Below are 15,664 nucleotides of genomic sequence, written 5' to 3' on the forward strand. Positions count from 1 at the left end.
TCTTGGGTTCAAGATAATTGTGCATTTACAGTTCCAAAGAATTTGGCAAAATTAAGGCTGTTAATGTATTACATGTAATTTGAGAGAGTCGATGTTAGTGTAAATTTATTCAGATGTAAGCAGTTAGATATGAATATTGCCAAGAGTCTGAGGTAGGAAATCTTTCATAGAATCTAGCAAATCATTCACATCCTAGAAATTTGAGGAAATCATTATCCTTAATTTAAAGGGTTGCTAATTAAGTGTGGATAAAGAGCTGACTACAGAGTCACGAAGACAACTTCAGTTCAAATACAATTTCTTACTGAGATATGACCCTCAGGCAAGGCACTTAGTGTTCTAGGCCTGAGGTGTCAAACCTGGGACCAAACAAGATTAAAATATAATTGGGAAGTGTTTAACAAAATCATTAAAATGCAGTGCAACTTAGATGATATTGATTTGTGGTTTTTTAAATCAATAGACGTAGAAATTAGTCTTCTTAATAAGAAGGTGCCAACATGCAGGTCTGATCCCTATGTCTATATGTCTTATAAGCTTAGGTCTAACAGACTTAAATTCTGTAATAATACAACATTTTGCTTATAAAATAATTAATATCTGCTCCTCTAATCCCTTCTGATGTGGGAATAACTGGTATAAAGAATAGGTTTTTAAATTCAGTGGAGCAGAGGAAGTTACCAAGAGAGTAGAAAGGATATGGGATAGAAGCTTGAAGTATATACACCATTAAGGAGTGTTGCTATAAATAATGAATAGCCAAAAACAGTAGAGATAAAATGTTCAGAAAGGTAGGAAGCAAACCAGAAAAAAAAAAGAAGAGAATATCCTAAAGTAGAGGGGTAGTCAACAATATCACAAGCAGCAGAATAGTCAGAAAGGATGAGGACTGAGGAAAGACCATCCTATTTCACAATTCAGAGATCATTGGTAACTTGGGAGAAATCAATTCCAGTTGAGTGAGGCTAGAAGGCAGACTGGAAATGGTTGAGGTACATTTGAAAGAAGAGAAAGTGGAGCTAGTAAATGAAGCTCATATTTTCAGATACAAGATATGAATGGGGAAGGAAAAAATTAATATAGATATACAAATTATACACAAATATATGCAAACATATACACATATATACATACATGTGTATATTTGTTCTTTACCTTATCATTTTGACTACTTTTCTGCCATCCTTAAGGGCATAAATTCATCAAACCTATCCATGCTTAAGGCTAACACCTTTAATTCTCCAGAGCTTTTTAACCAGACCAACTTACACATTTATCTCACAGCTCTGCTTCCATTATTCCAAGGCAGGAATTTTTAGACTTTTTTGTGTCATGTATTCCTTCCCAGAAAAATATGATTAAGGAAATCAATTATATTAAAGCACTTATCAATTATTTTTTAAAACCAAGTTCACACAAGCCAGGTTAAGGCATACTGTTCCAAATCACTCTACACAGCTTACAGTCTCTGAGCCTTTTCTTGCTTGACCTTTATTTTAGTACTCTCCTTCTAAGCTCCAGCCCAACAAGTCTTCATTCAGGTAGCTAGGTTTCTTTCTTGATTGTTATAATTATCTGAGGGAAGAATGTTATCAACTCCATTTGGTTCCTTTATAACTCAAATACAAATTCTGACTCTCAGGCCACCTCATGAATTTGCTTTAAGAATTAATATAAAGCTATCTTATCTTTCTTTAAGCCTGCTATAATAATATTCAAATTTAAATTATGGAGTTACCACATTACAGAAAGTCCTTTGCTCTACTAAAAGAATTTGCTAAAGAAGATCCCTTAAATAGCTCCTCTATGAACATTTAAAAGAATTTGTTTGACAAACAACTTTTCAGGTAATGGGACAAAATTAAGTATACTTGTACTTGTTAAAGTTATTTTTGTATTTGTATTATCACAGATAAAATGGTCTCTCAGTTTCTTGGCAGAAACTGTTTGACTGTACTACGTGTAGGCAAATTGTTTTAATAAATCCATTTGGTTACAGTTTGCTTATTGCTGTAACCTTAATTCTATCATATACTATTCTTTTTCCTCAGTAAACTTGCTAGCTCTTCAAAAATGAAGACTTTTAAAAATTGTTTTGTATTCCTTTCCTAAGATGTCTAGAATAGTGCTCTGCATGTTGGCTTATTTATTTACTACTGTATTTAGTGTAATTATTTTATAACAAAGTAGTAAAATAAGAATTTAAAATCTCTTATGCCAGCCTTGAAATTTTAATATTCATTTCTAGGGATTGGGTTTTTGGGGAAGAGTCTGTGCAAAGTGCATATGAAAAAGGTCCTACTCTGGTACCCTGTCATGGTATAAAAGATGATATATTGAGTTTTCAAAGGCAAAGAACATAGGGTCTGAGAAATTCTTATCAAGTTAGAATGTGTTTGAGTATAGACATAGAGATCTTGTGCTCTACATATTTAGTCAGAAAATCTCTCTGCTTTTTCTAAATGTTTATCATTCTGGAATTTTACCAGCAAATAAGGTCAAGCTTAACTTTGAAAACTCTACCTTTCCACTTTGAAGGAGTTCAATTGAATTTTTTCCCCCAACTAACCCATGACGTTATGGAAAGATTGCACAAGATCTAGAGGCAGATTGGATTGAGATAATATAAGTATGTTAAAGTAGTAGCAACTTGTTCTAGGCATCGTATCCATAAAAGAGTCTAATTTATATCGCCTTGAAAGAAAGGAGATTCTTCACTTTATTTTGTTCTGTAACATGTCATTAGTGTAGACTATTTGAGCCTCTTGTCTTTTTATTTTGTGGGTTAACACAGATCCTGTTAAGATATAGGATCTAGAATTGGTGGGTTTCCAGCATTCTTTTATGTCCACCAAGCACCTAGTTTGTCAGTATACAGAACTCTGTATCCAACCCTAGTCATTATTTCAAAACCCTTAGCCACCAGTCACTAAACTGTATATACCATTAACAGAATGATTCTGCTACTAAACTTATACCCCAAAGAGATCAGAAGGGGAAAGGGCTATGTATAAAAATATTCACAGTGGCACTTTTTGTTGTAGCAAAGAATTGGAAACTGAAGAGGTCCTCTCATTTGGGGAATAGAATACACACACACATGCACACACACACACACACACACACAGAAATGAAAGAATGAAAAGCATTCATAAAGTGCTTTTGTACAGGAGGAAAAAATTACATTAACTTAATTTTTTTAAAAAATCGGGAGATATACAGAAGGAAGTACAGAAGGAGGATACTGGTAGAACAGTGTTGGAACTCCCTTGTTGCATTTGAAATTTTAAAAAACAGTAAGTTGTACTTAGTGGTGATTCTTGACTTCTTATGTACTTTTTGAATTTCTGTTTAAAGTACAAGTTTTCAAAGAAGGAAAAAAAACCTATCATTTTCTACCTTGTCTTTTCTTTTCCAGGTTAAGTATATCTAGTTTTTTTCAACAGATCTTTCTATGGCATAGTTTTCAGACCCTCCACCCCTATACCCTCATCCCTACATCTCAAATGTCACTTTCCATATGAAGCTTTTCCTAATTTCCTCAACTGCTAGTAGTTCCTTTCTCCCCAAAATATCTTGTATCCATTATGAATATACCTATATTTACACATTGCATCACCCATCTAGATTGTAAGCACAAGAGCAGAACTATTTGGGTTTCCTTTGGTCTTTTCTGTACATGGCATGGTGTATGGTACAAAATACGCATTTAATAAATGCTTGTATATTGTTTTGGTCACCTTTTTTTCTGTACACTTTGTCATGTCAGTGTTTTTCAAATGTACTAAACTGGACAAAAATACTATTCTAAATATGGTCTAAGTGGCACAGAATATATCAGCACTCTTTACATCATTTACTCTGGATATTAATGCAATTATTGGGAACTTAGTAAGCTTGTAGACCAATAAAATTCCAAGGTCTTCACATAAACTTCTTTCTACACTTTTCCTCTGTGCAGCTATAGTTTGGTGGACCTCCAGGAATTCTTAACTGCCACCATTGTGGCACCATTGTGCTGCTAAGGTCACATTTTTCTTTGCTGTTCTAGGACGCTAAATCCTACACAGCTCTGGACTCACAGTGATTCTGACATAACTGATAACACCTCCTTACCAAGGACCAATCCTCTTGAAGTGAAAGGAGACCAGGGTCATCCTTAGAGTCCCCAAAGCCTAGAGTTTGAGTTATAATGCATGAAGCAGCATGGTACAATGAAAAGAGCTGTGTCCTATTTAGTATTCAGATACTGAATTTTTTGTTTTAGTATATCTTCTTAAGGATGGGCAAGTAGGTGGTGCAGTGGATAGGGCACTAGACTTGGAATCAGGGGAAAAAAAACCACATCTTCCTGAGTTCAATTCTGGCCTCAGACACTAGCTGTTTGACCCTGGGGAAGTCACTTAACCCTGTTTGCCTTAGTTTCCTCATCTGTAAAATGAGCTGGAGAAGGAATGGCAGATCTCCAGTATTTTTGCCAAGAAAATCTCAAATGGGGTCACAGTTGAACATAACAACAACAGTCTCCTTAAGGAAAGCTTGGTATGTACAATGTATTATTCTGAGGTAGGTTGTGATAACTTCCTGTATATGTGGCATAAACAGTGTATTCCAGAGGAAGGCCCTTGAATTTTTGCTTTTACTTGTAGTCAGTTTCCTTGTGTAGTATGATAATGGAAGGAACATTGGATTTGGCATTAGATAACCTAGGTTCACATCCCAACTTTTACTACTTATTTAAGCTTTGTGATCCTTGAGCAAGGTACTTTGTTTTCTCAGCAATATGATGGATTGGAATTGATGATTTCTAGAGTCTATGATTTAAGAGAAAATATTTTCTGCCTCTCTGCTCTTTTCTGTTAACTTGCCACAATGCCTGAAATTCACTACATTAAATATCCCTTTAGATCAAGGCCCTTCAAAAGCCCCAAACACAAAAGATAGTTTACTTTTGGTGTTCAATGGGGCTGTTGAATAAACAGAACCTCCCTATTAAAGACAAATTAGAAGTGGGAAAGATGGCTCCTAATTGGTTAAAAGTAAAGCAAATAACCAACAGTGCACCACATTCATTATGAATACCTCTGATAACAAGTTTCAGATTTAAAAAAAAATCATTTTGATGGAAATACGTGTTTGTTTTGCCAGAAAAACAAAAGAAATCATTCTTTCTCTCCCCTTTTCTGATGGAGTGAGAGCACTTATTAAAGATTACTTTTCTCTGGAAGGGTATGTTGCATAGGTGGGTATGTGGAAAGCAGAACCATTAAGAGAATCTAATAAACAAGATAAAATACACGCTCAAGCCAAACTATATGATGAATTTTAAGGGAATAGGGGATAGGAACTGGAACTGAAATTTCACTGAGGAAGGGAACTCCCAGATAAGGAATCTCTTTCTAGAAATGCAAGTTGACACATTCCCTACAATACAAAAAGTCTTAGAGAACAATGAGAGGTAAAGTGACTGGCCCAAAGTCATACTGTTAGCATATGTCAGAAACAAGGCTAAAGCTTGGTTCTTCCTGACTCCAAGACTAGGACTCTAGCTTCTACATCAGAGCTGCCTCTTAAGGGAATAGTATAGTTAAATTCTATAGGTAAGAGACCAGGGGTTCCTAACTTTTTCTTTGTGTCATGGACCCCTTCTCAGAATAATGTTTTTAAATTCAGAAAATATAGATTACAAATACAGAAAATAAGATTACAAGAAAACCAAAAGTTAAAGAAGATAAAAATGTATTTTTCCCCAAATTTGTAGACTCCTCTGAAATCTATCCACAACTCCCAAAGGGTACCTAGACCCCAGGTTAAAAATCCCTGAAAGAGAGAGATAATAAAAGAATTTACCTCAGCAATGGCCCACCATACAAAATTCATAATAATTCATTAACTGGTTAATACTCATGCTATTAGCTTTTTTTTGATAGGGTTATAGGACTAGTAGAACAGGACAATACAAGCAAGACACTATCAAAGTGTTTATAAGATGTCCTTATGATAAAATGAAGATACATCAAACAGTACTAACCCACTTAACTGCTGCGTTGGCTAGTTCTAAAGTACAACAAGTAAGGGCTCAAAATGAGTCAGTCACTCTTCACTGGGAGTCAATTTGATGCAATGGAAAGGATTTTGAATCAGAATTTACTACCACCTTGGGCAAGTCATTTCACTTCTTTAGACCTTGATTTTCTCATCTGTAAAATGAAGGGTTGGACTAGCTCAAAATCCGGGTACTGTAAATGAAGAAGAGTGTTGCAGGATTGCATCTTTGGTTGATTCTGCTGCACATTTTTATCAACAACTCAGATGAAACCATAAAAAGGAAGTTACTCAACAAATTTGTAGATGACAGGAAGCTGGGGATGTTGGTAATGGATAACATTGTCCCTTGCCTTCATGGACTTTAGAATCTTACAGGGAAGACAATACAAATATACAAATAGCTAAAACAAAATAGAATGTCAGGTGCAGCAGAAAGGGTACAATGTGTGAATTTCAAAGAAGAGATAAAATAATTCTAGGCTGGGCATCAGGGAAAGCTTTGCGGAGAACATGGCATTTTGGAAAATGGATGAAATTAGACAAGCAAAACTGAAAGAAGAGCATTTCTCAGGTAGAAAAATTTTTTAACAAAAGCATACTGTCCTTGTCAAGACATTCCACTTTTATGGTTTAGATGCCAAACAGGAAGCATCCTCTTCATTCTGCAGGGTTAGTATCGTTTAATGTTGGGTTTCTTATAGAAATTCCACACATTCCTAGCTGGCCTGTCTACCTGTACTTATTAGGTGCCATGGCTAGGAAATGATTACCTCTTGCAATCTCTAGGATTGGTAAGACTTCACTCCCTTGGAATCTATGTATTTTTTTTTCTGTCCAGACCTGTGATTTTATGGAACTCCCAGAGAGCAAACTACCTCTATCAATGAATATGAACAACAGTTCTTCAGTTCATAGTCTTAATTACCTAGAGGTGGGTACTTAGAGGCTGTCACTTGTCCATAACCAAATAGCCATTGTGTGTCAGAAACAGGACTTGAACCCCCCTCATCAGATTGCATGTCCAGTTTTTCAATTCACTGTGCCAAGCTGCCTCTCTTTTATATTAAGTAGAAGAATGTGAGATTGGTGTTATTTAAATGACAAAGGTATACTGTTTATTTTAAAGCATATTTATTTATAAGAATCTAAATGAGCAAATGTTTTGTAGGATTAGCTCTGAACGACGAAAGGAGAAGTCTCGAGATGCAGCCAGATGTCGAAGAAGTAAGGAATCTGAAGTTTTCTATGAACTTGCTCACCAGTTGCCTCTTCCTCATAATGTGAGCTCACATCTTGATAAGGCTTCTGTCATGAGGCTTACCATCAGTTATTTGAGAATGAGAAAACTTCTAGATGCTGGTAAGTAAGTAATCCTACTATGGTTTAATGTGAGTGAAGGCTAGAAAAAGTACCACATTCTGTGTACTGGTCAGAACTTTAAAGCTGTACTATTTTAGTAAGATTTTGTTTCTTCTAGCTAACTTTTTCATTTGAAATTCATCTTTTTTCTTTCATTGAAATTGTTTTGGTTTTTTTTTAGCCTTAGCAACATTTTCAGTTCTTTAACTTATTTTGCACTACTTTTCACACTCTTAGGACAAGGACTTTTGAGATAAGTTGTTTTTCTAAGTGATAAAGTGACTTTATTGGCCTGACTCCCTGCATTACTATTAGCATTCATAAAGAGCAGCTGCCAGGTCTTATTTTAGATTTCTCAGCTTCCAAGGTTGTCTTCTGTCTTCGAATGGGTGTTACAGAAAAAATAGCATTTCTTGAATGGGATAATAAACCTTAGAAATACTGAACACTACAGAAAGTCTAAATGTATTTAATACCATTCAGTTAAAATTTATTTGTAAAATTCTTAATTATATTTAATACACAAAGCATGCCCAGTTTCTTCATGGTATAGGTATATTTGGAGTGAATATTTTCCTATTAGTGCTTAGAAATATCTATATGCTAACCTGTCTTGTCCATGTAATCTGAGGTCGAACTTTGCAATCACTTTTACATCATTTTATGAATATGATATTTGTCTCTATACCATCTAGTCATATTAAAATCAACAAAAAAATTAAAAAGCTTTCTTAGATAGCTATTATACGTTAGAAGAGGAATCTTTTTAGTTACTCTACCAGTAACCTGACCAAAAAGACAGGGTTCTCTGAAAATCTTATTGCATGTTTAAGCTATTAAAGCTTATAAAGAGTTCTTGCTTAAACTTAAAACTTCATTAAGACTTTTAGGACACTTACATGCTTATAGATGCTACATCTCCACAGCTACATACCAAGCAGGAACTCCTTACTTTATATGGAAAGGGTTGTATAGTTTTATTCCAGATATTCTTGAAGAAATGTACCATATGCACTCAGTTTACATGTATATGTGTGTATATCTATATCTGTCTATCTGGATGTTTGTTGTTGATCCTCATATTTGAAATTTTTTCTCAGATGGTGTAGAATCTATAAAACGAGAGAGGACTATACAGTAGAAGAAAATTTGTGTACTGTTGGGTCCCAATCAGTGCAAATAATGTATCCCATGAGCTGGCCACATTATACAAATTCACACTGCATATTTCTATTGGGCTGGAACCTATAACCATTTTTCATCCAGTTACTTCATATAGTACCAAGTCAAATACATGCAACCTCTTCACAGGATTCATTATTTGCATTAATTAGGGCCCCTTATCTGTACATATGATTGATATGGTATATATCATACCACAGAACACTGGTACAGATCTCTGTGATTTTGTACTGACTTACAGAATAGCATTGTCTATGTTGTATTATATTATTTTTTATCTTTTGCTAAACATTTCCCAATGATTTAACTTTTCTTTTTTATTTTGGACATCTAAAAAGAAAACATTTTTAAGCCTTTGATGTCTGAAAATAATAGCTATTGAGTACCAAGAGAGCGAAAAGCAGTATCAAATTTAATACATTGTGTAGTTCAAGTAAAACTCAAGTATTTTATTTAAAAATCTTTTTTATAGGTGATCTGGAAGCTGAAGCTGAAATGGAAGCACAGCTAAATTGCTTTTATTTGAAAGCCCTAGATGGTTTTGTTATGGTTCTCACAGAGGATGGTGATATGATTTATATGTCTGAAAATGTGAACAAATGTATGGGATTAACTCAGGTAAAAATATTACAGTAATGAAAGATGTTCTGTCATCATTATGTCCTGATTTTCAGAAATAGAACTTAATTTTCTCCCCTTATGTTTATTTACAGTTTGAACTAACTGGACACAGTGTATTTGATTTTACACATCCATGTGACCATGAGGAACTGAGAGAAATGCTTATACATAGGAATGGTAAGAAGAAAAAATTGTTTGATTTAATGTGATGGATAATTTTCATGATCCCTGTATAAACAGGGATTATCACCAGTTCTAACATATTAAGCACATTTTAACTGTTTACTGTGATACTTCAATTTAATTCTTACAGTTGAAAGATTTGCTTTAAAAATGATTATTCAGAAAATTAAAACAAATGGATATTTTAGTAAAGTAAATGTACTTACATGTACTACAATATTTTCATTTGAGACTGTTTAAATTGAAAAAATAGATAACAAATTATCTCACATCCAAGAAAATACAATAAAATTGTAGCTGTCTCCTTGGACAAAATGTTATTTGGATTGTCAAAGATTTTCAGTTAGGTAATGGCTTATTGCTTTAAGCACCCAAGCTTTAGAAAACAATTTAGAGTAAAAATCTTTATTAAATATATAGTTCTCTACTTTATTAAACAGTATGCAGTGTTAATATAGAACTTAAGTTATTATATGAATATGTTACTTCAGTTCTTCAATGATCAGTAATGTGGTTATGAGTAGGAACTACCTTCATTAATGCAGATCACAACCCTGCTATAATTTAGTTCAAGAGTTGTCATGACTGAAAAATTGATTATTCTGTAGCCAAACTGGTTGATGACCCCCTCCATACTTGCTTAGATTGGTCTTGGAACAACAGAACTTAGTCGTCACCTTCCATGGGCATGGTCAGTGTCATTAAATGAACATAAATTATTTTACTCTTAATCCTGATGTCTTAGAAAGCCTCATTAAGGTTTGAAGGTTTGAAGGGCTGTTTTACCTCCATAATAAATCTACTCTACAGTACTTTTTGAGTTCTTATGCCTGCTTTTCCTAAGTTTTCCATCAGATTTTCCAGTTACTTGGTGCTGTTAGTATACTGTCCTGAAGCATCTTCTCTCCACCCCATTTAGTTTTGAGGGCTTAGAAAGAAAAGAGAAAAGCTCTTCTCTGGGCAAAGTACATGAATTTTTTTCTTGTTTCTTGACTATGTTTTAGGTAAGTAAAATTATCTGAGTTCCATATAGATGAGTTATATAGTAGGCCTATTAGGAGAACTGGACATATGTAATAAAAATAAGAAATTATATTTGTGTAGAACCTTAATTTGAGAGGGAAAATTTTTTTGAGTAGCCAGTTTTATAAGTACCAATATTAATATAATTTTGTTGTCTCCTTCTGATATGTTGATTAATTTTATAAACTTAATTGAACCTACCTTGAGTTAGGGATTCAAGTTTATTTAAATTGGTTTCTTCCTGAAATAGAAGCCTAGAACCTAACTTCACTTACAAATAGTAAAAATTAAGCTATTTTTAAACACAATTTTTATTAATATTTGCCATGAACCTGAATTTACAGGAAGGAAACTGAGCTTTCATATCCATTCCAATAGGAAAAACAGCCCAGATTTTAATATTCTCCTTCAAAAGATTATACTTATTGAGAAAGTTAGAATTAATGGTATCATGTTATTCCTATTCCTTTTGTTTTTGCGTTTGTGAAGCATTTTCATTATGATTCCTGAAAAAAAGCTAGACAAAAAAAATGGAAGAATTTCAGTGTATCTAATTTCTGTTTGGTAACTATGTAAATGTATTTCTTTAAATCAATTTTGATTTGCTTATTAAAAATAATACAGGTTTCAGAACCAATAATTTTCTCTATATATGTATAGATATTCATAAATTACTCCTAAGTGCAAAGTTTACTGATCCCAAACTTGTGCAAAATGAAATTGTTTGGTCTAAAATATAGCTTATTCTCTTTTAATAGAAACAGCTACTTGTTTTGGAATATTTTTGTTTTGGGAGGGTTTTTTATGTACCATCTATATGTGGTATGTTCATAAAAAATGAAAAACTGACTGTTTTCAGGAATGTTATCCTGAGTGTAACTGAGTAATAAAGTGTGGTTCATAACTAATATTTTCTCTTCAGTTCATGAAATATTTTTATGGTATGAATATGCAAAATTGATTGTTGTAAAAATGCCATACATACATGTTATCAACCTAATTTATTGAGTAGAGAAACCAAACATCCTGAATAGTACATCCAGGAAAACCACAGCATTCATTGGTGCTTTCTCTCTCCAGTATCCAAAAATCATTCTGTTTCCATTTTATATCAAAGTTGAAAGTGATTTTCAGTCGTGAAAAGTATATTGTGAAAGTTCAGGTGATTGTGGTTCTAAACCCCAATTTTGGATAGTTAGGCTCATTTTAGCTGTGTAACCTACCTTTGCTTCAGTTATACTCAAATATTTGATTGAGACCAAGACATTCTCTGGCCTCCCTATTGTCATATGACTTAGGAGGAAAGCAAGTTGATAACTTGTGTAGGAGCTCATCTGGATACATTGTCTACATTTGTAGCCCAGTAACATTGGATTGGGAGTGGGTGGACTTAGTTCATACCTTGCTACAAAGTTTAGCACATAACTTGGGAGAGACCTTGTCTTATCTTCTGATTAGTAAAATGTTAATGCTTGCTATTTCCTTTTACTTAACAGAGAAATAAGGAAAAGTCATATGTGTTCTTAGTTATTAAAAAGAAAGTTACAAAAATCCCATCTCTAATCATAAATAAACTGAAGGCTTTCCTCAAAACTAATGAAATTTCCTTAAATGAATAAATTTCACAAGAGAAAAGAAAGCTTACTCTTCTAATGTATGCATTTATTCCATGCCTCCTATTGTGATTTTGTTATATTTCCTCAATATTATTATTAGCATTACTGGCTTGAGTAAGTGGGTAAGCTTGAACCACAATTTGGATTCCTCACTGTAATACTCAAGCCAGTAATACTAATTGTGGAAATATAACTTATTGTGTGTCCTTTGAGCATATTAGTATAACAAGTTAACATTAGATAAAAAAAGTAATTATATGGTAATGTGAGGTAATGTTATACCAATAAAATAACAAGGAAGGGCCAAAAAAGTCATAGGAAATCTATTTGTATTTTTTACTTAAAAATGACATTCTCTTGTTTCATATTAGGTCCTGTGAAAAAAGGCAAAGAACAAAACACAGAACGCAGCTTTTTCCTGAGAATGAAGTGTACCCTAACTAGTCGAGGACGAACCATGAACATAAAGTCGGCCACATGGAAGGTAGTGAGCATGGTTTTTGCATATGATTGGCTTTTGACATAATAGTAGGTTCTGAAAGCAGCTTGGTTGATGTGTTCTAGTAGGTACCATTGTAGAACTGGTATAGAAAATAACTCTTTTTTGACTGAATATGTATTAGATTTATTCCTAATTTAGATTAAAAGCCATATTCTTTTTAAAAGTTATCTTGCAGGTAAAATTGAATATTACTTATACACAGAAATCCCTAATCTGAACAAATGTTTACATTTTTTCCCCTTTGAACTTTGGCCTCCTGTGCTTCACTTTGTATGCATTAGATGTTAGAGAGAATTTTAACTTCCCTCAGTGTAACCCTGGAGGGCAGTGGCAGCACTGGGAAGAGGTTAGAGTTGGTTGAACTTAGCTCTTTTTTCTTCCCCAAAACAGCTATAGTTTGTGGAACATAATGGTTTTATCCCATTTTTGTTCTTGTTACCCACTTTGAATAACAGTAGTCTTAAGCTATCCTGATTATGTATTAAAAATCTTCAAGGAGGCATTGTCTCCTAAGTCTCCTTCAGTAATATGTGCCAGATCATTAAAATACAAATTTATCCATCATCCAGTATGTTCAAGGCACTGAGAAGACAAATGAAATTATAGATTATTAGCAAGGGAGTGAGATATGTATTAAAAGAAACTATTTTTTTTTTTATCATTTTTTAAGGCAGAATGTGATGAGTACAAAGGAAAGTTCCAGACAAAATGCTGTGAGAAATTTAAGGATTCACTTCCAGCTAAGTTGTCAGGGAAGCCTTCATGTAGGTATCTGAATTGGACCTTGAAGGAAGGGAAGAATTTCATCAAGCAGAGATGGGGAACAAAGAAAAAGCCCATTCTAGGCAAGGGGTAACATGTGAGAAAGGGCAAGCAGTAACTGAGAAACAATTAAGTTAGTTGCATTTGGTTGAATTTCATACATTAAATACAAAAACAGGACTGGAAAGATGATTTGGAGCCAGATTAGACTGGATATTTTACTTGATAGTGGATAAGAAGCTGCCGGTGGTTTTCGAATTTACCTATGAGTATGTTACGAAAGCAGTACATTTGGAAGATGACTAAGCAGCAGTATGAAAGATGAATTAGAGAAGCTAGACAATAGAGGAAGGAAGATCAGTTAAGAAGCTGTATAACAATTGAAGTGAGAAGTGATGGGTGCTAAAACCAGATGATTGTGATGAGAGTGGAATATGAAGAACAGCTACTAGAGAGATAATGTGAAGATAGAATTGACAAAAAAATACTGAAAAAAATATCAACTGACATCACTGCTCATCTCCCTTCCTCAAGTCTCTTCCTTCTCTGATCCATCCTCCATAGTTTCCCAAGTGCTGTTCCTAAAACACAAGTCTGATCTATTACACCCCTACTCAAGATGCTCCAGAGGCTCTCAGTTGCCTCTGGGATAAATGACAAAAAAAAACTAACTACAGCCTAGCTTTCTAGACTTCATACATGTTATTCTCTTTCACAGATTGATTCCACTTATTGTTCCACATATGCAAAATTCTGTGTCCTGACTCTGCATTTATCCAGGCTGTTCTTCATACCAAAAATAAACTTTTTCATTGCTTTAAAAAGTTAGCTCAGGTGCCACTTCCTACTGGAGGCCTTTCGTGATTGCAGTCATATATTAGTGTCTTCTCCATCCCTCATTTGCCAAAATTATATTACATGTATACATATTGTTAACCCAGATAGGAAATCTGAGCTCCTGAAGAGTGAGGACTATTTTATTTTTGTCTTTATAGCTGTAGCACCATGTAGAATGCTTGGAACTTAAAAAGGACTTGATTACTATTGGGAAAAAAAATGATTTAATTTAGGAAAAAAAATGCTTAATTGATACTTTCTTCTGCCTGTAGGTAAAATACTAGAAGTATGTGATTAGAACAAGGAATACTTTCAAACAGTGCATGTTTTTCTTTTACCCCGTTTTGACCAAGAGGAGGCCACAGGAAATTAATGTAATATGTAGGGGTACCATAGCAGGTAGAAAGGATGAGCCATTTGTTAAGGGGAATGGATTAAAAGGTTCACACACAATTATACCTAAGCCATACATCTCTGAGCTCTTTTTTCTGCATTATTTATCATTTTTTAGCTTTTACATAGAATTGATGATAACTGACACGTTTCCATATATCCACCTAGGTACTTCATTGTACAGGTCACATTCGTGTGTATGATACCTGCAATAACCAGTCTCAGTGTGGGTATAAGAAACCACCTATGACCTGTTTGGTATTGATTTGTGAACCCATTCCTCATCCATCAAATATTGAAGTTCCTTTGGATAGCAAAACTTTTCTGAGTCGCCACAGCCTGGATATGAAATTTTCATATTGTGATGAAAGGTAAGTTAAGTTCTGAAACTTAAAAATTATTCCAAAAGATTGCTGATTATTCATAAAATCATAGATTTAGAAATAGACTTCAAAAGTTAACCCACCCTTCATATTTTACAGATGAAGAAACTGAGGTCAAAGAGGTAAAGTGTTTTATCTAAGTAGCAAAGTCAAGTCAGACATAGGTTCTCTGAATCAAAATCCCAGCCCTTTTTCCTCTGGACCACTCTGCCAGTTAGTAAGCAATAAATCATAGGCTTCAATCCACTAACTTCTATATGATGCTTTAACAGTCTTGCCAGTTGTTAAATTTGTACACTAAGAGGAATATCCATCACATTGGCCCTAAACTACTTGCCTACCCTTTTGTTGTACTATTGAATGGGTGGGATGAAGGGAGAGGATTCTGGCTTACCATTAATCCCTACTTATTTCTGAAATTGAGAAGCCCAGAAGTAGATGTGTAGCAGGATCAAAAAAAGGAAAGGGCAGCTTTGGCTCTTGAGAAATTTCAATTCTGTTTTTCTAGTTTAGAGATATTCAATTCGTATAGTTTTTTTTAGTGGTAAGGTTGGCTTAGGTCTAAATTGAAATTTTATAGCTGTGTTTTCTTTTTCCATTATATTACTATGGTACTCAACCTTCTACCTCCAACTCCCATTTTTAAGGCTGTTAGGGTCTTAAAAAGCACAGGATGTTTGTTATGGGAAGAAAGGAAGAGGCTATGTCACCTTAGTATTAAACTTAATAAACATTTCATTCTGAGCTAAGTCAGA

At 34.1% G+C, this 15,664-nt stretch overlaps 1 protein-coding gene across 3 annotated transcripts in view; it reads left to right on the plus strand.

The window, feature by feature from the left end:
• HIF1A (hypoxia inducible factor 1 subunit alpha) overlaps positions 1-15,664 on the plus strand; it is a 50,530-nt gene that overhangs the window by 16,059 nt on the left and 18,807 nt on the right. For all 3 annotated transcript variants that reach the window (XM_072629401.1, XM_072629400.1, XM_072629399.1), the window contains exons 2-6: positions 7,217-7,407; positions 9,062-9,207; positions 9,303-9,387; positions 12,404-12,516; positions 14,695-14,897. In XM_072629401.1, the coding sequence (XP_072485502.1) occupies positions 7,217-7,407; positions 9,062-9,207; positions 9,303-9,387; positions 12,404-12,516; positions 14,695-14,897 (738 nt within the window). The remainder of the gene's footprint in view (positions 1-7,216; positions 7,408-9,061; positions 9,208-9,302; positions 9,388-12,403; positions 12,517-14,694; positions 14,898-15,664) is intronic.

Source organism: Notamacropus eugenii, chromosome 1, assembly GCF_028372415.1.
Source record: "Notamacropus eugenii isolate mMacEug1 chromosome 1, mMacEug1.pri_v2, whole genome shotgun sequence".
NCBI lineage: Eukaryota > Metazoa > Chordata > Mammalia > Diprotodontia > Macropodidae > Notamacropus > Notamacropus eugenii.